Here is a 20,479-nt window from a genome sequence, read left to right as displayed (position 1 = left end):
AGTGCTGGTAAAAACACAGTGAAGTACTTGCCATGCTTCAAAATTATTTTTTTTATTTACCCTACAGATGCAGACTTTGATCTAGGAACAAAATCCACAGTTTGTCAGACATTATAAATTATATCCTAACTGCCAATTATAAAAAACCATCAGCTAAAGAGCATTAAGAAAACTAAGCTGTCTTGGATAGGAGCCACTGATCTGTTGATGAGAAACGGAACCCAGTCCCTTCCCACAGTGAGCTGGGCAGCAGCTTTGGTTCCCCACCTGCGGAGGAGAAGGTTGGTGAGCAAACGGTGGCTGCTGTAACCCTCCCCGTGCAGGTCTCTGATGGGGGCTCCCATCAGTCCTGGCTGAGCCCAGCTCCATGCCTCAGCTGTGGGGGACTGGGGGACCTGGCCAAACCCTGGAGCCAAGAGCAGCCTGAGGGACCTGTGGGGCAGTCTCCAAAGGGACAGGGAAAATGCCCACCAGTGGGAGAAGGGGGCTCCACCATGGGGTGAAGATGCCATTCCCTTGTTGCATGATATGAAATGAGTTTGGGTGAACCAGACTTTGTACGCCTTTGTAAATTAAGAGGTTTGTGTCCATTATGCCCATCAGCCTCAGCCATTCCACCTCGCAGAGGCAACCTCACCAACACTCCTCTACAGCTAATCGCACCGGTGAAAGGGGCTGACGCATTAGCCCTGTAAGAGAAGGCAGGTGAGGGAAGCATGAACATCAGCGGCATTTAGCCATGGCCTTTGCGACAATGATGGGAGGTTTGTGCACTGGGTGAATTCCCCGTCCCCAGAGAGCAATGCTGCGGGTGACGGCGTGTCCAGCTCGCAGCAGGGCAGCTATCGGCACGATGTCACAGGAGGACTGCCCAGGGATTTTGCACAATCCTGATGGAGTGCTATCAGTTAGATAAGCTGTGTACCTTATGGTCAGGTCAGGATAACCTGGGCAAGGTTAGCACAGACTGCGATAGCACCGGGAGCTTCCAATGAATAAGGATAATTCATAGGTTTTCTCACACAATAAATATTTTGGCTTTAACTATATTTTAATACTTTTAAGCACCTGTTTCAAAAGGTACTTTCAGAGCATTCAGTTGGTGAAGTGAGAACAAAATTGCTTGTGATGGTTTTGGCTCAGCAATAACAGCTAGCGCCTTGTCCCCGACCCCTTCTCCCTCAAAGGTTTTGAGTGGTTGATAAAAAGTTGATAACTCAACAAAATCCACTGTGCCTGTTAATAATTCTTCTATAAAAGCCTCACAATTTCCCCTGCAGTCTTCAGTTGCTTTTAGCATGAAGGGACTCATCCTGGCCGTGGTGCTCACCCTCGTGGGTAAGTTGAAGCTTTACCAGCACTGCTGAGCCGTGATGGCCACTGCAGTCCTGAGCAAACTGCAACTCCTCAGGGCCTTTCAGGGTTATTTACAGCTTAATTTGCTGAAGCCCTTTTATGACTATTAGATTTCTGTGCCTAAGCTTAGCAGCAGGGGAAAAGCAGAGCAAGCAGCAGCTAGTGAGCAGGGCTGGCACAGGCTCAGTGTCCCGAGCATGTGGGGTGCACCCCAGGAGCCCATTACTGGTTGTTTGCCAACCATTAGCACACTGAGTAGATGAATAATAAATGTAAAGTGTCCACAGAGATGGGGGGTTTCTCACGCATCCTTCTCTTTCCTCCCACACAGGGGGTCAGAAGCAGGACCTAGGTAAGTGTGCTCCCACCACCAGCAAGCAGCTCCCACACTGCCCTCCCCTACGGCTGTACCTTGCCCACTGCTTGCACCGATTTTTCGGCAGTAGCAGCCTCACCCTTCTTTACTGGGATGGTTCTTGCAAGTAACATCACAACAGTCATAGTGAAGGAGGTATTTCTGTTCTTATTTTTTTTTTTTAACAGAGCCTGTTTTTCATACCAGCAAGACCTACCTCTATGGCTACGAGAGCTTCATCCTGCACGGGCTGCCCAGCAGAGGCCTGGCGATGGCGGGGGTGAGGCTGACTTGCAAGCTGGAGATCAGACGTGTGTCTCGCAGCGACCACCTTCTCCAGGTAAAGCACCATGGGCATGGGGACCCACCCACCCGCTTTCATCACACAGCTACAGACATTCGGTTCATACCTCCAGGCTGGTAAAATAAATGAAAAAAAAAAAGATGCAAAGCTCACACAAAAGCTTAGGGTGCTTCCTGGTGCTGAGATGACGCTGTAAGCTCAATGTCAGACCAAGCAGCTTTGCTCAGGCAGTGGTGATTTCCCCAGCCTGGGCAGAGGTGTGGGCATGGGCACTGAGCTTTGCACCCTGTACCCCCGAGCCATGCTGGGGGAGAGCCCAGAGCACCGCCAGAGCATCTGCACCTACAGCCAAACTGCTTTGGGTTACGAGTAGTGACCCAGAGACAACACCACAGGCTTCCTTGCAGCTCGCACCTCTGCAGGAGGAAGCCAGAGCTGCTCCAGCTCTGCTGCCATCAGTACCTGAGCCCCCTTGACTAAAGCTGCCTTAGGTTCATCTCAATGCAGAAATATGGCAGGCAGCTGCTTTAAAGAAATGGCCTTATTACAGTTTTACTTAGGCAACCCTAAGCTGGAGTATGAAAATGAGGAGAATTCAAGCATGAAATATCCATGTTTTTCAACCTGATCTATAGCCTGAGAAAAGCTCAGCGCTGGAATTCAGATATCACATGATACATTCCCATCTGTCTCCATTATCTTCCTTTTGATATTCTTTACATAGGCATTAATTCAAATGTGAAGAATTCTAATGGTAATGTTTGTGCTTGGCATAATGATATCAGATCTGGAAGCGCTGTTACTCATCAAAAAGATCAAACTAAACAGCTTAAAATACTGGCATGGAATGAAAGACCACAGAAAAGGGATCTAGAAGACATCATGTGGGGAGAAAGGTAGAAGAGGGCACTTAGCATTTGTCCTAGCAGTTTACTCAGGCTGTAATCCTGTGCACATATTACTGAAACAGCATGAAGGAATACCTATTATCAAACTTTACACGCTACTGTAATTGCAGGGTCTGTGTAACCTTGCTAGAGTTGCTATAACTTTAGCAATTGCAGACAACAGTCTTGAGTAGGAATTAATTTGAGAAAACGTGACAAGAGGCAAGCCACCCTTGCAGCATTGAATGTAAATGCCTAAAATGAAACAGAGCACTAAAACCACACCATTTACCTCTATGCAGGAACATGTACTTTTCTGTATGAGGGTGGGAAGTGTGCGTGTATGTGACTAGATACGCATGTGCATGCAGGCACGCATTTCCCACTAGGTAGCAGTCAAGGACTTGTGTGCAAGCTTTACAGCTTGATAAGCTCAAAATGATGACAGCTGCTTCCAAAGAAAGAGACGTCAGCTCCCACTGGGCCATCTTCCGTGCGAGGTCCCACGTTCATCTCTGCTTCCCCATCAGCTGTGCCAAGGCTTTAGCGCTCTGGGACATGCTGGACCTGGAGCAGCAGCCCAAATAGTCCCCATTTGTTTAGGCAGGCAGCTTGAGCAATGGTTTGGCTGCCTCGCAGACTGAAGGGAGATCTCACTGGACACCCAGGGAAAACGGGCGAGTATCCTTTCCATACAGATTGCTGGCAGCTGGTGTTGCGCTCACCCAGCAACCTTCACCAGACTTGCTGAAGTGTTGAATGCTGCTTGCACAATCTTATATTTCTGGCAGAAATCCTTCATGGAAATTGCATTTACAAGGATGCTTCTTAGGCCCAGCACAAGAGTTCGAGGAGGAAAACATTTCCTGCGGTGTTGGAAAAGTGGCTTGTGTCCAGCCATGGACTGGAAGTGCCCAGTTTCCCTGTTATCGCACTGTTTCAAACTGAATGAACAGGATGAATGTTCTCCTAATTTTGTTCACAGATTCGATCACCAAAGCTGGAGGAATACAATGGCTTCTGGCCCACGGACCCCTTCACTCTGTCTTCGAGGCTCACAGAGACCATCGCTGCGTGTTTCAGCCAAGCCTTTAAGTTTGAATACACTGAGGGAAGGGTTGGAAGTATTTTCGCCCCTGAGGATTGTCCTATCCTATGCACTAACCTAGTGAGAGGGATTCTGAACATGATGCAGATAACCATCAAAAAGTCACAAAATGTGTATGAACTACAGGAGGTTTGTTTTTTCCATTCTGATTTTACTTTTATTCTTATTTTACTGTTATATAATAACTTGTCTGTACATACACTTCCCAGGCAATTTTCTTTGACCTATTTATTGTTGTTTCAAGTGGAAAGTTCATTGTGTTTAATCAATATTCACAGGCGGGGATTGAAGGCATCTGCCAAACCAGATACGTTATCCAGGACGACAGCAAGAATAACCGTGCCACCATTTCCAAAAGCAAGGACCTGACGGACTGCCAGGAGAAAGCGGTGAAGAACACAGGAATGGCGTACATCCGCCCCTGCCCCACCTGCCCCCTGGTACGAGCAGCGTGGAGCCCTGCTGCCACGCTCAGGCATAAGCCACTGCCAAACACTCGTGCATCGCACTGATGCTAGTAGGGAGCTTGGCTCGTCTGTGCTCAATTAACTACCACCTGTTCGTATTTGTGAGTGGGTCTCTTTGCACTTCTAGAAAGTCAGAAACATTAAAGGCACGGTGACGTTCACGTACAAGATGAAGTATGATGTCAGTGGGGCCTTGATGACATCTGCTACATCCAAGCAGGTGTACCAGATCTCGCCCTTCAATGAACCCAATGGGGCAGCAGTCATGGAGGCAAGGTAGGTGTCATGCATGTCCTTAAGCAGAGCTGTGATTATCAGAGTCAGGAGGAGATGCCTAAAACATATTCAGTGTTGATTTGTGAGTTAACAAGAAGCATCTGGCCTGTGTGCTGTGAAGGGCCAAGGCACCATACATCCCTCAGGATGCCTAGCCAGGTCCCGTGTCCTGCCATTTGGGGGTTTTGCTGGGTCACCTGAAATATTTGTCCAACCTCTCAGAGACGTTGGCAAACTCTAATGAAAGCTCTTGCCGGTCCTATGACATTTCCAGATAATCCTGAGCAATGCATAAACTGAGAAGTGCACGATCCATTTGTGGTCAATGCAACGGTCCTGCTGGGCACCCCTCAGTCTGCTCCAACCACTGTACGTGTCCCTCACGCACACAATGTAGTTAAAGGCTACTGATGCATTTCTTTCTCTCCCTTGAAGACAAGAACTGTCTTTGGTCGACATTAAAAGGAGTCCCACCAGTGCACCAAAAATTCAGCTGCAAAACCAGGGGAGTCTTCGTTATCATTTCTCAGGAGAGCTACTCCAGATGCCAATTCCTTTAATAAGGATTAAAAATGCAGATTTACAGGTATTAGAGGCTTACTTGTCATACTCCATTGTTTATAAGGTTAACAGGTCATCACATAATTATTTTAGACATGAATCCTTCCAACTGTCTGTTTTTTCCCATAGTTAACAGACACACTGCGGCAATTAGTTCAGAATAACGAGGATGGAGCCACTAAAGAAGCTTCAGCCAAGTTTTTAGAAATGGTCCAGCTTCTTCGTATAGTGACGCTTGATCAGATTGAGTCTTTGTGGGTGCAGTTCGCCAACGACCGTGCCTACAGGTAACTCTATTGTCTTCAGCCAGGATTTCCGATCAGAGGCATACTGGGCAATGGGGATAATGAATCGTTCCCTCCCTGGCAGGCACTGGTTCCTGAGCGCCATCTGTGCTGCTGGAGCTACTGACACATTCAGATTTCTGAAGCAAAAAATTCATGATGAGAAACTGAACATCTGGGAAGCAGCTGCAATTCTCCCTCACGCCTTCCATTTCGTTACACCCAACAAGCAAACCCTAGAGGTTGCCTCAGTGAGTACAGCTCATTCTTCCTTCTATTTCCCCCTCACTCCTTTTTAAAGGTGAATTCACAGGATTATAAGTGAAAGATGCAACATATTTCCTTCTAAATTTGTAAAATGCAAGGTACTAACAAAAATGGGGAATGCTTTAGAAAATGTTTCCAAACGCTTGTTGCCAGAATTTTTTAATGGCTTTGATATTTGATGTTAAAACCCACAAATCCTAAGAAAATTGCTATTGATTTCTTTTTGCCAAAATAAAAACTAAAAAAAAAAAAAGACAAACTCAAGACAATAATATCATGCAACCAAAATCTAAGTACATACAGTATAACTGGAGTGAGGCTATTTACTTTTATTGTAGCTGAACGACTAGCATTTGATTTAACTTCTGAAAATATTTAGGAAAAATCCAAAGCAATTTTATCTATTTATTTCTTAAATGTAATTTTCACTAAATACCAGCTTTAATTGCGAGAAACATTAAAGACTGCTACTTCTTTCTTCTGCAGACTTTTCTGACCTGTCCCCAAATCCAGAAAGCACCACTGCATCGAATAATTGTTTACCTGGGATATGGTAGCATGATAAATAAATACTGTGCTCAGACTTCCCTTTGTCCAAATGAACTTCTTCAGGTAGGTGACTCTCATTTCTTATTCATAAGAGGTGAAGAAATTTTGAAAATGCCTCTAATTTAGCTCTCACAATGCTGGCAATTAGGTAACTCGTTGTTTACATGCTTCACTCAGCTGCAATTGCCTGCAAAATTGCAAAGACAGAATGAAATACCGAGCTGATGACTTTGAAAAATCTGGTCTTAACAGTTCAGAATTTCAAATATAAGTGGTAGAAGCCCATGGGGATAATGGATTCTGTAAACAACCTGAAGCTGAGTTTAGGCATGACAAATTTCAGATTCAAGCAAAATAATTACGATTCTTCTCTCTACTTTTACATTAGGTAGACTGTACATAAAAATCTATTAAAAAGGCACTAAAGTGTGAATATAAGCAAAGCTCTAGATATACCATAGGCTAGGGCTTCCAAAGAGGCCCTGCTACATAATTGCATACCACTGTCAGAAATATTCAGGACATTGTCCTCGGCCTGTGCAGCTCTGGCTCCTTACCCAGAAGGACCACAGCACTGAGATGGCCTGTTTAAATCTTCCAAAAAAGAGTGAAACAAAGCCAAGCCACCAGAAGGGTAATTTGTCTTCTCAGAATAGCAAAACTGTTTCAGTAAACTTGCTGTCGCTATAGGAAGGGAAAAATACACAAGTGCAATCCTGCAGCTGTGCAGACCCTGGGGGCTGCAGGCTGGCAGGGCTGGTGGAGGGCCCCGGGGAACGACTGAACCCGGCGTCAGCTCGGGGCTGCTCTTGAACTTGCAATAGACTCTCTGGTGCAGGCATCCACCTAGGATTATCTCTTATGCTCAGGCTCAGGCACAAATTAAAATCACTTACAACACCATGCAAGGAGAAAACCAAGCTTGCTTGTATGTTCCATGTTTGGCATCCTGATAATGATGGTGAGATTCTTCCTGGGAGAAAAATCTGAGCAGCTTTACTCAGGGCTCTGCACCAGTAGTTGCTTTGATTGCTATGTCAATGCATATTTTTATGCATTATTACATGATCGTTACCTGATCAGATTAACACGGTCTGCTCTGTTTTCAGCCGCTCCACGACCTTGCTACTGAAGCCACCAGCAAAGGTGATGCTAAAGACATGGCCTTGGCCCTGAAAGCCATTGGCAATGCAGGAGAGCCAGCCAGTATCAAACGCATCCTGAAGTTTTTGCCAACATTTTCCCCGGCTGCAGCTTCATTACCAAACAGAATTCATGCTGATGCTGTGTTGGCCTTGAGGAAAATTGCCAGAAAAGACCCTGCAAAAGTAACCGAAATTATTATTTAAACAAATGTCTTAGAGGGGGTGATTTGGGTTGACTTAGTGATTCAGGAATAATAAAGCCATCAGGTAACGTTAGCAACTCTGGGCAGATTTCCCAGTTACTGGTCTTCCTCTTGCCCACACTGCAAATTCCTGACACCACCCCGTCCTTGCTGGTATCCTGGGAAAGAGGTTGCTTTAGTCGCTGTAACACTGGGCCCATTACTAATGGCTGTTTCTTCCAGCCCTGTTCACTGTGCACCCAGCAATAGCTTCAGTTTCAGTGACAGGTCCCATGCTCAAGTCTCTGTTCAGGGTTTTGTTCTCCATTCACTGCAGATCCCACATGCACGGTTTAGGAACCACTTCTCACTGAGAAGTTATGAGGTACTCACAGGTCGTATCTTCCTCCTCTAGGTAAAGGAGATCTCCCTCCAGGTCTTTATGGACAACACACTTGCTCCTAACGTACGGATGGTGGCTTGTGTTGTCCTCTTCGAAACTAAGCCTGCTCTTCCAACTGTAATAGCTATGGCCAGCTCACTGCTGACAGAGCCCAGCTTACAAGTAGCCAGTTTCACATATTCACACATGAAGGTTTTGGCAATGGGCAGGATCCCACAGCTCTATAATCTGTAAGTAGAGGAAGAATTACATTTTTTAGTAGCAAATGGTGTTTTTTTTCTTGCAGTTTTCTAAGAATTTGGTCACAGTTGACTATCTTCATATGATTTTAACTCTTTATTATTCAGATCTGCTGCTTGCAACATTGCTCTTAAACTACTGAGCCCCAGACTTGACAGGCTGAGCTATCGTTACAGCAAGGTCATTCATATTGGCGATTATTCCTGTGAGTACCAGGTGCCCTGTTCACTGCTTCAGATTACGTAGCCAAATGCCTCTATTGTGTTCCATGATTTTCATCCAAAACCCAATCACAGCCTGGGAGTTTAGTGTGCTCTTGAAACAGAAAAAGCATGAGAACCTCCTAACATGCAAAATTCCCTGAGGGTGTTCTGCTACTCTCTGGGTATCTGCTGAGGAAAGCGGTGCCTGCACATGGATTTAGGCCTCCTCCTTCAGTCACTGTGGGTGTGTTGACTCTGCCGCAGAATAAAGTTCTCCTCTTGAGGTTGCAAACTTGAGGACCTGTGGGACTGAATCCTGGCAGAACCCCTTGTGATCTACTACAGCATGTACCTGAGGTGGCTGACATGCACCAAACACCTCGGAGACCCTAACCAAAATCTCTGCTGCTTTTTATTCCTGTGACAGCTGAATATCAGGCTGGTGCCATTTGGAGGGTCTATCTAATGAACAGTCCCAGTGCCATGTTTCCATCTGAGATAATCACAAAAGTAAGAGGATATTATGCAAATACTGCAACAGATATTATCGAGGTAAGTATTTCATTAAAACAGCCAGCTAGATGCAAGCCAGCTACAGATAGTATTACTTGTTAAGCCATTTGGACTGTGATGTAGTGTTTAACTCCATCTCTGGCTGCGAGGGCGGCTGTAGAAGAGAAAATTTAGATAATGATTATGATTTTACTTAGGCTGCTTCTTTCATTTGGGCTTCTTGACACATACATTCATCAATGAACACATTCAGTACAGGCATGAAAATCTAGAAGAGCAGAGGAAAGCTTACGCTGCAGAGCCTTCATCTGCCTACCTAAAATCACATGGCATTTAGGGTATTTTGCATAAGTACAGGGAAATAGCATCTGAAATTAAATTTCAGCCAGCGGTGCAGCCAGGGCAGCATAAAGCTCCATGTAACAGCACGCAGGCATTTATTCAGCTTCTTGGGCAAGGTTTGCAGCCTGGGCTGAGCTCTGCACTGCCCTAAAATTATCCCTGCTGACTAATTCAAAGCTGGCTCAGCATGTCCTCAGCATCTGCAGCCATAGCCTGCAGTCATCTGCCAGGTAGGCATAGCCTTATAAGTGCAATGGCTTCATGAAGTATGTATTTAGAGAGGCCTCAGTGAGTGTAATACTTGGTACAAAGGTTTTCCCAGGCTCCCTTGTACTTGGGCTGCGACACCTGACTCTGTTTCCTACAGGTGGCTCTCCGGTCACAAAGCCTAACCGAGCTTATCAGGAAGCAGAATATTCCGTTTGCTGAGTACGACACATACAAGACACTGAAGGAACTCAGTAAAACGGTATGTCTCTATGCACCCTCCTGATCTGTTTGCAATACACGGTTCCCACCAGCGCCAGGGTTGCATCACCCACCCACCGAGCCATCCCTTTGATGTTTCAGTGAGAAAGGAGTCAGTCATCCTGTTTGGTCATGGAAAGATGTGCTTACATTGTACTTATGCTGTCAATGGATGCCACCTTTTCACTCAACAAGTGTAAGCCCTTAATGTACAGTACAAAAGATGATGATGATGCTGGTAGCCAAAATTCATGTGTTTTAAAGTGTACGTTAAGAGTGGTTGCTTTTCTCCTTTAAAATAACTCTTGAATAAGTTTTTTGTCCATGAGTCCTTGGGTGTCACCTACTACTTACAGCAGCAGAAATTACCAAGTCCTTACCTCATCCTTATGTGGGGAAACTCCCACTGAAGTCAGTTATGCAACAGAAGAAAGGCCACGTTGGCTCAGACCCATAAGATGTCTATTAGTTTTTGGCTAAGGAGCCATGGTTAGCATCCTTCAGATGGGATCCAATCTTTGCTAATACATTACTGTATTTGAAGTAACATTATCTGCTGCTTCTCTTTCTCTCCATCTCTCCTTAACACTGCAGCTTCTCGGATGGAAAGAACTGCCTCCTGAAGACCCTCTGGTGTCCGCTTATGTCAAAATATTGGGCCAAGAGATTGCCTTTGTTGACATTGATAAAGATGCCATCCAGCAGACCATGACGGTACTTACAAGGCTGTGTCTTTTTTGTCTGCAATGCTGAGTAATTTCCCTTCTCCATATCTTCTTACTTACTTACCTAACCTATTTCTCTGTTTTCAGAGTCTAACTGGATCATCAAACTGGCAGCCGGTGGTGAAAAAAGTGGTAGAAGAGGTCCAGCGAGGCATTTCAGGCCGATGGACTCTGCCGGCGATGGTGGCCGAGCTGCGGCACATTGTCCCGACAGTGGTCGGCATGCCGCTGGAGCTCGGTCTGTGTGGCACCGTGCTGGCCCAGGCTGCGGCCGACGGTGAGCTTGGGACACCAAACTGAGCAGTTTCCCCACAATAACTGTGGGTCCAATCTCTCTGCTGACATTAAATCCCTCTATAATCTTGAAAAATACTCTTGTAATATGAAAACATTAGTGTTCAGCTACCTCCTAAGGGTTTGAGAAGTAATTAGCATGTTTCACCTGGGACATATTTGTATAACTGTGGTTTGGAGTAGCAATCTTTAAATAATCATGCAAAGTATTTAAAAATGTAAAAGTCCTGCCCATGTGTTAACTACTATACTTATTGAAAACATTGTATCTATCTCCAGCATTTATTGTTTCTCTGTTCATGTAATTCCTGTCTGTCTTTTGCAGTGCGTATACAGATGTCACCGCCATTATCTGACAATTTTAGACCTTCACAGTTGTTGGAAACCAACATGGATATTCATGCTGACATCAAGCCAAAGTAAAAATGACATGTATTTTCACATACACACACACAAGCATTTATATTTATATTTGAAATAGATATGTGATTGCATGTTGTTATATAGAGGTCTTACTTGTCCCAGATTTGGGACGGCTGTGCTAGTCCAGAGCAGTGAAGTTGTGAGAAAGCAACACAATCACCTGATGCTTTACGATCCTGCAAACGCAGTGATGTGCACTGTATCCCACAGGATGCTGTGCTGTTCTGCCATTGCTAAAAATGCTCACTTTTGTACCTGTTCAGTGACTAAAGGTACTAAGCTGTATAGATACATGTGCTGACGTATGAACAGGTTTTTACAAGTTCAACATAGAATCGCATCACCACGAGGCACAAGCTGGGGGGATTTGAGGAGGTAGAGGGAAATGCTTCTGGATCTGCAAAAGCAAATGCAACAGTGCTAATAACAATAATAGTAATAATTATCATAATAATAGTGATAATATTAATAAACAACCAGACAAAATCTGAAGCTAGTAGAGATTCTGGCATTAGCTTGTCCTCAAGCAATGTATCAGTGACAAGTGAGAGGGTTCATGTTAGCTTTGTTTATAAGATACCTCCCTTCACCTTTTCCAGCGGCACTTCAGCTTTTTTTTATCATAGAATCGTGATACCTCTCTTCATCCATCAGTAGTGGCTCTTACAATAAAAAGAACATTGTGAAAATGCAATCTTGTATTTCAAAGTTAAATATGTGCGTATTAATCTGTAATTATGCATGGTTTTATTTCCACTCTTTCAGGGCATATTTTCATATGATTGCAATGATGGGGATAAATACACAATACTTTCAGAGTGGTCTTGAATTTCATGCAGAGTTCAGTGCCAACACTACAATGAAATTTGATGCCACGATAAATATGAAAGAGAAAAATTTGAAGATTGAAACCCCTCCCTGCCGTCAGGAGGTTGAGCTCGCAGCTGTGAGGTACAGAAGAGCTTGTTGCATTTTGCTTGTTATGTGTTACTGATTGTGAGCTCCCTGTTATAAAGTCATGAACGTTCAACTCTGTGGGGCTCTGCCGTACCTTGGCAGCCACATAAAACTTAGTATTGTCTTTTTTGCACCAGCAAAGACAGGTAAGAAAAATCAGAAGATGTTGTGTACCATTTATCACCTCCACAGGAGTGAAGTTTATGCTATTTCAAGGAGCATGGAAGAAGCAGATTCCGAAAAGAAATCCCAGCTTCTCCCCAAAGGAGAAGTACCAAGTATCTCCGACCAGCCATTTCAGCCATCAGAAAGATCTTCAAGACCTGGCAGCCGGAAGGTAAGGAGGCCTCTCACTATCTGTATTGCAGACAGGTAGAGAACAGACAGCTCCTCAGAGGGGCTGAGCACCCCCAAAACAGCAGCTGGCTAATCAGATCACAAACACAGAAACTGTGAGATTCAACAGGTGCCCGACATATTCCAAACCAAGCCTAACGTAAGTCCCAATGGGTTCAAGTCATGATCATTCACAGTCTGCTTGCTCTCATCATCTCATGCAGGTAGGGTTGCTTTGACAGCATGTCTTCCTATTTCTTTACAGTCATGAGGAGGGCGTGTGAAATTCATATCCTTTGTACAATACCCCTTTTTTCCCGAGCCAGAGCAATGTGGAAAAGATGGCTCTTGGGCAGGATATACATTTTTCTTCCCAAATCCTGAGGTAATCCCTGCAGTGGATTGCAGAAGCCCATTCTCTTATATGCTCTTCAGCTTCTGAGGCTGGCGCGGGAAGGATAGGTTGACTTGCAACAGGAGGGCTTGTAGCCCAAAACCAATCAGAGAAATAGCCCCTCCAAAGAGCCCTGCAGGTTCTCATTGGGAAGTTTGTTTGTGAAACACTGCCTGGGAAAGGCTGGGCGGGAGAGCTGTCCTTTTCCACAGAGCACTTTGGAGGAAACTCCACTGCTTCCAGTGCTTGGCTCTCTAATTTTAAGCAGTGCTTCCTTACTTTGGCATGACTGTCATCATGCTCTTCATTAATAGGAGGAAAGATTTTAGGAGCTGTGAGAAATTTTTTTGTGGAAGATATCCTTATTTGCCTTATTTTTGTTTAATGCAGCAAAGCAATGTTCCTAGTGTGATATCCAAAGGACCCCAGCAAGGTTCAGAAGAGGCACATCACCACAGCATAGGAGGAAGATTTTACGCACGCACCTTTTGTAGAAAATCTGAGAGTTTGGGATGTTCTGCTTGTCTCAGCCTAAAGTCACGAAATTCTGCTTTCTTAAGAAATACCTATCTCCACAAATTAGTTGGAGAACTTGAAGCCAAAATAGTTTTGAAGCCAGGTACAGTCATGCCAACAAGATTTTCTGTCAATGTCTGTGAATGCTGCTCAAGCAGCACAACCCTGGAATGTAAGTATCTTGACTTTAGTTCATACAGATGCTGATATTGACAAAATTCAGCTGGAGATTCAGGCAGGATCCAAAGCAGCTTCCAAAATAATTGATGTAGCAAGCTCAAGGTCTAAGGAAGAGGATAAGGCATCTCTGTATGAGGACATCCAAGCTAAACTGAAGAAGATTCTAGGCATTGAAAATGTGTTCAAGGTAAGAGACTTTGAGCATCGGAGAGGGAAATATTTTCCTGTAAATGAAGCCAAGGGTTTCCAGTGTGGAAAACTGGCATGGGAAAGCAAGGATTTCTGCTGGGAGGAATGGGTCTAGGTGAGTTCTGGTGCAGCTTCTGCAGTGTACAGGGCCAGGAAGTTGCATTTCCTTGAAAGCCTGTGGTGAGCAGCGTGTCTGACACCCAGAGAAATGTTACAGAATAAGCTATAAGTTCATAATGCTTTGAATTGTTTTTGGAGGTTGCAAATAAAACACGGCACCGTAAGAAACGGATTGACAGAAACGAAAATACTGCAGTTACAGACCTCCGGGCAAAGCCCAATGCAACCCCCCTCTCCAGTTCATCCTCTTCTTCCACTGCTTCCTCTGCTGATGGTAAAGAGCCTGGAAATGAACGCAAGAAAGATGAAATAAGGCAATCTAGGAAGAAGCGTGGCAGCAGCAGCAAGAGCAGCAGCAGGAGCAGCAGTGGCAGCTCTGCTAGCGGTAAAATCTGCAGCAGCAGCAGAGAAGACCACTCTGGAGACAGACACTGCAGTGGGGACAGTGAACATTCCAACCAACAGGTAATTCACCCAGGCGGGAATTTTTCATATTTCTTGTAGTGAATGTTTTTGTACATCAGGAAATTGTGCGCATAGAGCATGGACCAAAGCAAGAGAAAACAGACTGTTGAGGGTGGCTGTTTGCTGCAGGATGGATGAGGTAACCACCTAGCAGAGCTTTGTCCCCTTTTTAACCTCTCTGGTTCTCTGAAGCATTTCAGTTCAGAAGTTTCACATTTCAGATTTAAGTTTAAAATGTTTAAAAAATTTAATTTTGTTTTGCCTTTTTTCCATACTCAATACTGATCTTTTTAATGCATTTCTCAAAAGTTAGTTCTTTGTCTTCTCTTAGATCTTCTTACATACTATCTATTTTCACAGGCAAATCTACCTGTTTACCAGTTTTGGTTCAAGCCAGCAGATGAACAGGTACATTTACTGCTTATACTGTGAGCAGGGCCTACAACTGCTCTCACTAGCTTTGCTGCAATTAGAGCTTAGTTCTCTGAGACTAAAAAGATGAGAAATTAATTCTGCAACAACTTCCAATGGTAAACAGCTTGCTTCAAGGTGATTCTCTGGTTTTGCAGGACCCAGGAAGGGAAGCCCTGAACAGCAGCATCAGCTCCTCCTCTTCTTCAGCTAGTGGTGAAGGCTTCTCTAGAGCCACGTCTCAGGTGAGTGTCTTAATCTACAAGAAATAACATTTACTTTGGATTCCCAGTTATTGTATGTTTATAACAATAGGAAAAATATGGTGATTTAGCATATTAGATAATACATAGAAAGAAAATGAATTGTTTCCTGTTTCATAAAGGTGAGCACATTGGAGAGCCATTGAATGTGTTTTAATATTCACTTAATACAGGCTACGTTTTTTAATGAAACTGGAATGCATTGCTGTATATGTCAAAATTTGTGTTGCTCAGTAAATAATTCACTGTAAAAATAAGAACACTTTAGAAGTGATGACCTGCTTGATCAGAAACTGGCTTCAGGTATAATTTTTACTGCATAGATCTCTGTAAAAGTTCAGGACTTTGCCAGTCTTGTTCATTAGGTCTTCACTGCCAAGTACTTCTGTTCACGTTAGCAGGACCATACAAGGCCTTTGAAAAGACCTTGATTTTGCAGTAATGCTCCAACTTTGAGAGCAATCCTGACGTTTATTCAGGAATGACTGCATGGTACATAGTTAATGGTACCTGGTCCTTCTGGAAGAACTACTGGAAGGACTGATGGAATCTGGAGCAGATTTCATCAAAGGAAAATTTCACATATGCCTACGAAACAGTAAACCTGACTTTGCTGAGGCACCCTCTCTGCACCAGCAGCTCCCAGTTGTTAGTGCACGTAGCTTGCAGGAAAAAAGGCAACCAGAGCTATCTTCTCCCCCACCCATTTCCCTGTAACTTGAATTCACCTCTCTTGTCCATCTTTTCACCACATTACTACTTCCCTGAACTCTCCCCCAAGGCTCTCACCAGATACACCTTCTTCCTCAGCCACAGCCTTGCCCTTTCCCCATTTCGCTCTACGTCCTCGCCAGCTCTGTCTCACCTAATCCTTCCGTTGGTCTCTGTCAGTCGGGGCACAGGGAGGACCCGCTGCCCCACAGCTCGCTCCACCTGCGGCTCTCCCCTGGCCAGCTGGGGACTCCTGCCCCACAGCTCAGGCAGGACTTTGAATGGGGCCACAAGCTGCTCCTCGTGCAAGTACCACACTTTGGACTGCACTGAACAGATCCCTCTGTCAACACAAATTATCATGGTTTTAAACAGGTGGTTAAACAAATTTTATCAAAAAGTCTATTAGCTAAACTACAGGTTGGTAAGAGAGCGGTGCTGAACTGGGTAATACTGGTTCTTTGTACAGTAGGGTCCTACTCCATACTTCCTTTTGTTACACTGAAATCACTTTACAAAAAGATTCCCAACACTACTGTTTTACTTACACAGGTTGCGACAGCTCTCCCTTGAAAGACTGTGGCAAAACTGCATATGAACTGAATAGACTGAGCGATGATCTATGATGCTTTCCCATACTTCACATAAAAGGACTTTTTGAATGAAACTTTTCCTTTACAAATACTTTTTATCCCTGGTTTTAATATAGTAATTTTAATGCTTTGTTTATGTCTTTGGTCTCTATTTCCTCTCTACTGACTTAAGCCTAAATTCTTGGGAGACAGCAAGCCACCAATACTGGCTGCAGTCCTTCGTGCCATCCACAGAAACGAGCAGCCAACGGGATTACAGCTTGCACTGTACACTGATACACAACCCACGAGACTGAGGATACAGATGTTTGTTTCAAGCATCACAGGATCGAGTAGATGGAAACTCTGTGCTGATGCTTCAGTAGTAAATTCCCATAAAGTATCGGTAAGTTTAAAATAATGATCAGCGGAAATGTAAATGAAATATAATGATCTTACTATTTTTTATACAAATGTATATATATTTCCCTCCACTAGGGCTCTCTTAAATGGGGTGAAGATTGCCAGGACTACCAGATTGCTGCTCAGATTGCAACAGGGCAATTTGCTGCTTATCCAGCTATGCAGGTGAAGCTGGAGTGGCCAAAAGTACCTTCAACAGTCCGAACAACTGCAAGATGGTGAGACTTAACTTTAGTTTTTGAAAAGTTCACCTGTGTCAATGCTCCAGGTGATAGTTACAGATTCAGTTCTGCAACTTCCAAGCTGGAAAATTTCCCCTTAATCAGTAGGATATTATAAAATCAGATTACATGTGTCTGTTTTCTATGTGTTCACTCTCTCAAAGCATAGTGCATTTTAGCTTGCAGGAAAACTGCTTGAAACAAAGGGGATGATGGGATTCACCTAATCTATTGTAGACTTTTAATTTAAAGTGCCTGAATTAGGAAATTGGTCTCCTGCTGCTTCCTAATTGATGGAGGCTCAGAGCAGAAGGCTAACCTTGGTTCTCTGAAGGAGTTTGTCCCTTACTGACTGTACAGGGAGAGTAATTTCCTAACATAGGCTCCTTACCTCCGGCTTCTGAAGAAGGCGATACAAATGCTTCCCATAAGGCTTACTGCACACTGAATAGCAAATGTTGTCTGATGCTTAGTGTAAGAAAACTGTAACGGCTGGATTCAGTTCACACATGTGTCTATCCATACACATACTGTACCCACTGTATCCATTCATTCATTGTATTCATACATGCATTTGCCCACAATCACACACAGATCCATATCAAAGCCTAATCTTTTTTCACAGTGCTACCAAAATAGCACTATACAGACACATACATCAACTCAGTTATCTAAATATGCATGCAACACAAGCTTTCACATTAAAGTTATACAGGTGATTTGGTTAACAAATGTCTACTGAATAATTTTTTATATTAGATTGAATTACCTGAAGTGCTGTTATCTGCCCGTATTAGAGGGGATGAAACCATCCAGTTGACTCTCCTGGAGCAAAGCCACAGAACTCGGCTTTTTTCTGCTCTGAGACTATGTGGTTTTTTAAAGGAATATTTTCTGTATCTCTCTGAGTCCCAAGCCTGTAAGGGAACCCAGTCATAGAGTTCCCTCTATCAACTCACTGACAATCTTAGTGGGCGAAGGAGCCTTGCTAAAAGTTACCACTGCAGGACTGACACATTAATACAAGGTCACCTATTTTTTAGCATGTTAGTATTGTAGTTTTTATGTAATCGGTGCCTATTTTTAATTCTGAATGCGTTTAAAACAAGTTGGCTGTATTTTTCTTCTCATATCACTCTGCCATCCAGTCTCTTGAAGACAGTTTCACCCATTAACGGTTAAAATCTGCCTGCCCCTCCTCCCATACACAACTCCATGTATTACCAAACCCTGCCATAAAACGTGTCTCACACAGAATGCATATTGCTTTATGGGGGTATTTTAGTCTGAACAAATAATAACCAATTTTTTTAAAGACAGATCGTTTTAATCACTTACTTCCTTTTCCAGGTTCTACTCATTTCTTCCAGGAGCTGCATATGTGCTTGGGTATTCCCAAAGGCAACAGCGTGGTTCCTCTCACCAGGCAACCTTGGTTATGGCTCTGACATCTCCAAGAACCTGCGATGTGGTCCTCAAGCTACCTGAGGTAACTATTTCCGCTATCTTTTATCCTGGGGCATTGAGTACTTATGAAATCAAAGGTTAATAGCTTTTTTAACCCACTGATTTTTTTTTTTTTTTTAATTTATTAAGCTATAAAGAAGCTCCCATCACAAGGACATTATACTCACGCAGTTGGTTCTGTTATGAAAATATCTTACAACACATTTCTCTTTCTTCTGTAGCATGCAAACACATGACATAAGAAACAGGTTACAAAACAACCATCATGACTGATAGCACATTAACAAAAACTTATTAAAAAGACTACTCCTTCCCAAATCTTCAGGAAGATGATAGGTTTTCCTGTGTCTTGGAAAAGATACTAAAACCAGGCTGTAGAGAAGCATGATGGCCAAATAGCAGCCCTCAATGTACAGGCAAGGAGAGCATGTGCATCTCAGGTAAGCAAACTGTTTGGACTGTGAGCAAATCTGATGTACAACTCCCCAAAAAGCTGCAAATTGGTGAATATCAAACATCATTTACAACACTGCTATTCTATAGGCTGCAGATGTGTCAAACTGTAGAGCTATTTCATGCTGTAGACAGGGGACTTGATTTCTTTTTAGTTCTGACCTAAATCTAGATTCTAATTCAGATTTCAGTCAGTACAGTCTTCTTTGAACATTATAGGAAAATGCTATCTCATTTCTACACTGTATTTTGCATTTACATTCATGTTTGTTTTCTGACTGACTTTCAGCTCACAGTTTACGACAGAGCCATCAGGCTTCCCCTGCCATTCCCTTCAAGTCCAGGTACACCGATTTCAACACTACCATCCCTTGACCGGAATGTCTTTTCCCAAGCAACACTTTCAATCATTGAAAACCTTAAAGGTCAGCAATTAACTACCTGCACAAGCATTGACTGACTTTGCAGATTTTGTAAATGTATACTTTTGACATAACTTGAAATTATTTTACATTCACTTAAAAAATCAGTTGGACTTCAGATAGAAATAAACCCATCTGTATGAAAATCTGTGGGGCTGCAAAGACGTAAGGAAAAGGAAACATATATTAGTAAGATTAAATATTCGGTTCCATGCCAAATAGTGATTCCAAATGCATCCATTCCCAAATGCATCCATTTCAGCTTCACTTCACAGATTGCTCGTGAAGAAAAAAACATTACAAAATTTATGAGAGGGACATCTAAGTGACCTCAGATTTGGGGTGCTCTGCTTGATTAGTACTGTTACATAGAAGCTAAAACAGCTTCAAAAGTATACCCATTAATTTCACCTCCTGCACTTGATTTTGAAGGGATTATTGTTTCATTAATGCTGTATTAAGAGCTAATCACATTATACTTAATTAGGGTAAATTTTAAATGGAAAAGCTTTATGTAATTCTGGGATAAGGAGTTACATTTTGCTTTAAATCAGTGGGCTAGTATCATACCTATGCATATTTCTTTGGTAAACACCAAAACTAGTCCATATTAATTAAAATTGCCATGAAATAATTTCTAATCAGAGCTGGTAGGATTTCCAACAAAATACCATTACAGTGAAAAAGGGAGAAGTTTACGGTACCGTGGCCTTTTTTCCTCCCCATCTTCTAACTACTTCTAATCCTGGTTATGACTCAATAAAGGTAGCAGCATTTTAGTGTATTTCCTCTAATATTAATGATGATACGTGAATTCTTAACAACATTTGAGAAATTCTTTTGACTTCAACAAAGTTACAAAACCCAAAAGGCCACAGAGTTGCACCAGCACTGTCTGTGAGCAGAATTAATCTCATACAATGACTGAATCATGAGTGGGTTGCACTGCTGTCTGGGGACTTGCAAAGTTTTGCTTTCGTATTACTACAAATCCAATATTTCCATCTGAAGGAATAATTTTGCTTTT

At 43.2% G+C, this 20,479-nt stretch overlaps 1 protein-coding gene across 1 annotated transcript in view; it reads left to right on the top strand.

Moving 5' to 3' along the window:
* LOC309591757 (vitellogenin-2-like) overlaps nt 1-20,479 on the top strand; it is a gene marked incomplete at both ends in the record, with an annotated part of 51,509 nt that overhangs the window by 26,989 nt on the left and 4,041 nt on the right. The window contains 28 exons of the mRNA XM_082314511.1: nt 1,281-1,338; nt 1,900-2,051; nt 3,888-4,139; nt 4,289-4,450; nt 4,605-4,753; nt 5,189-5,339; nt 5,444-5,601; nt 5,684-5,849; nt 6,352-6,477; nt 7,524-7,742; nt 8,157-8,374; nt 8,492-8,589; nt 9,015-9,139; nt 9,810-9,911; nt 10,505-10,624; nt 10,723-10,912; nt 11,255-11,348; nt 12,118-12,303; nt 12,502-12,646; nt 13,430-13,658; nt 13,747-13,922; nt 14,183-14,509; nt 14,870-14,917; nt 15,079-15,165; nt 16,660-16,872; nt 16,965-17,107; nt 18,461-18,599; nt 19,320-19,455. Of these exons, the coding sequence (XP_082170637.1) occupies nt 1,281-1,338; nt 1,900-2,051; nt 3,888-4,139; nt 4,289-4,450; nt 4,605-4,753; nt 5,189-5,339; nt 5,444-5,601; nt 5,684-5,849; nt 6,352-6,477; nt 7,524-7,742; nt 8,157-8,374; nt 8,492-8,589; nt 9,015-9,139; nt 9,810-9,911; nt 10,505-10,624; nt 10,723-10,912; nt 11,255-11,348; nt 12,118-12,303; nt 12,502-12,646; nt 13,430-13,658; nt 13,747-13,922; nt 14,183-14,509; nt 14,870-14,917; nt 15,079-15,165; nt 16,660-16,872; nt 16,965-17,107; nt 18,461-18,599; nt 19,320-19,455 (4,369 nt within the window). The remainder of the gene's footprint in view (nt 1-1,280; nt 1,339-1,899; nt 2,052-3,887; nt 4,140-4,288; nt 4,451-4,604; nt 4,754-5,188; nt 5,340-5,443; nt 5,602-5,683; nt 5,850-6,351; nt 6,478-7,523; nt 7,743-8,156; nt 8,375-8,491; nt 8,590-9,014; nt 9,140-9,809; nt 9,912-10,504; nt 10,625-10,722; nt 10,913-11,254; nt 11,349-12,117; nt 12,304-12,501; nt 12,647-13,429; nt 13,659-13,746; nt 13,923-14,182; nt 14,510-14,869; nt 14,918-15,078; nt 15,166-16,659; nt 16,873-16,964; nt 17,108-18,460; nt 18,600-19,319; nt 19,456-20,479) is intronic.

The sequence above is a fragment of the Platalea leucorodia genome, assembly GCF_965183815.1.
Source record: "Platalea leucorodia genome assembly, chromosome: 5".
Taxonomy (NCBI): domain Eukaryota; kingdom Metazoa; phylum Chordata; class Aves; order Pelecaniformes; family Threskiornithidae; genus Platalea; species Platalea leucorodia.
This window is presented reverse-complemented; position numbering and strand designations above follow the sequence as displayed.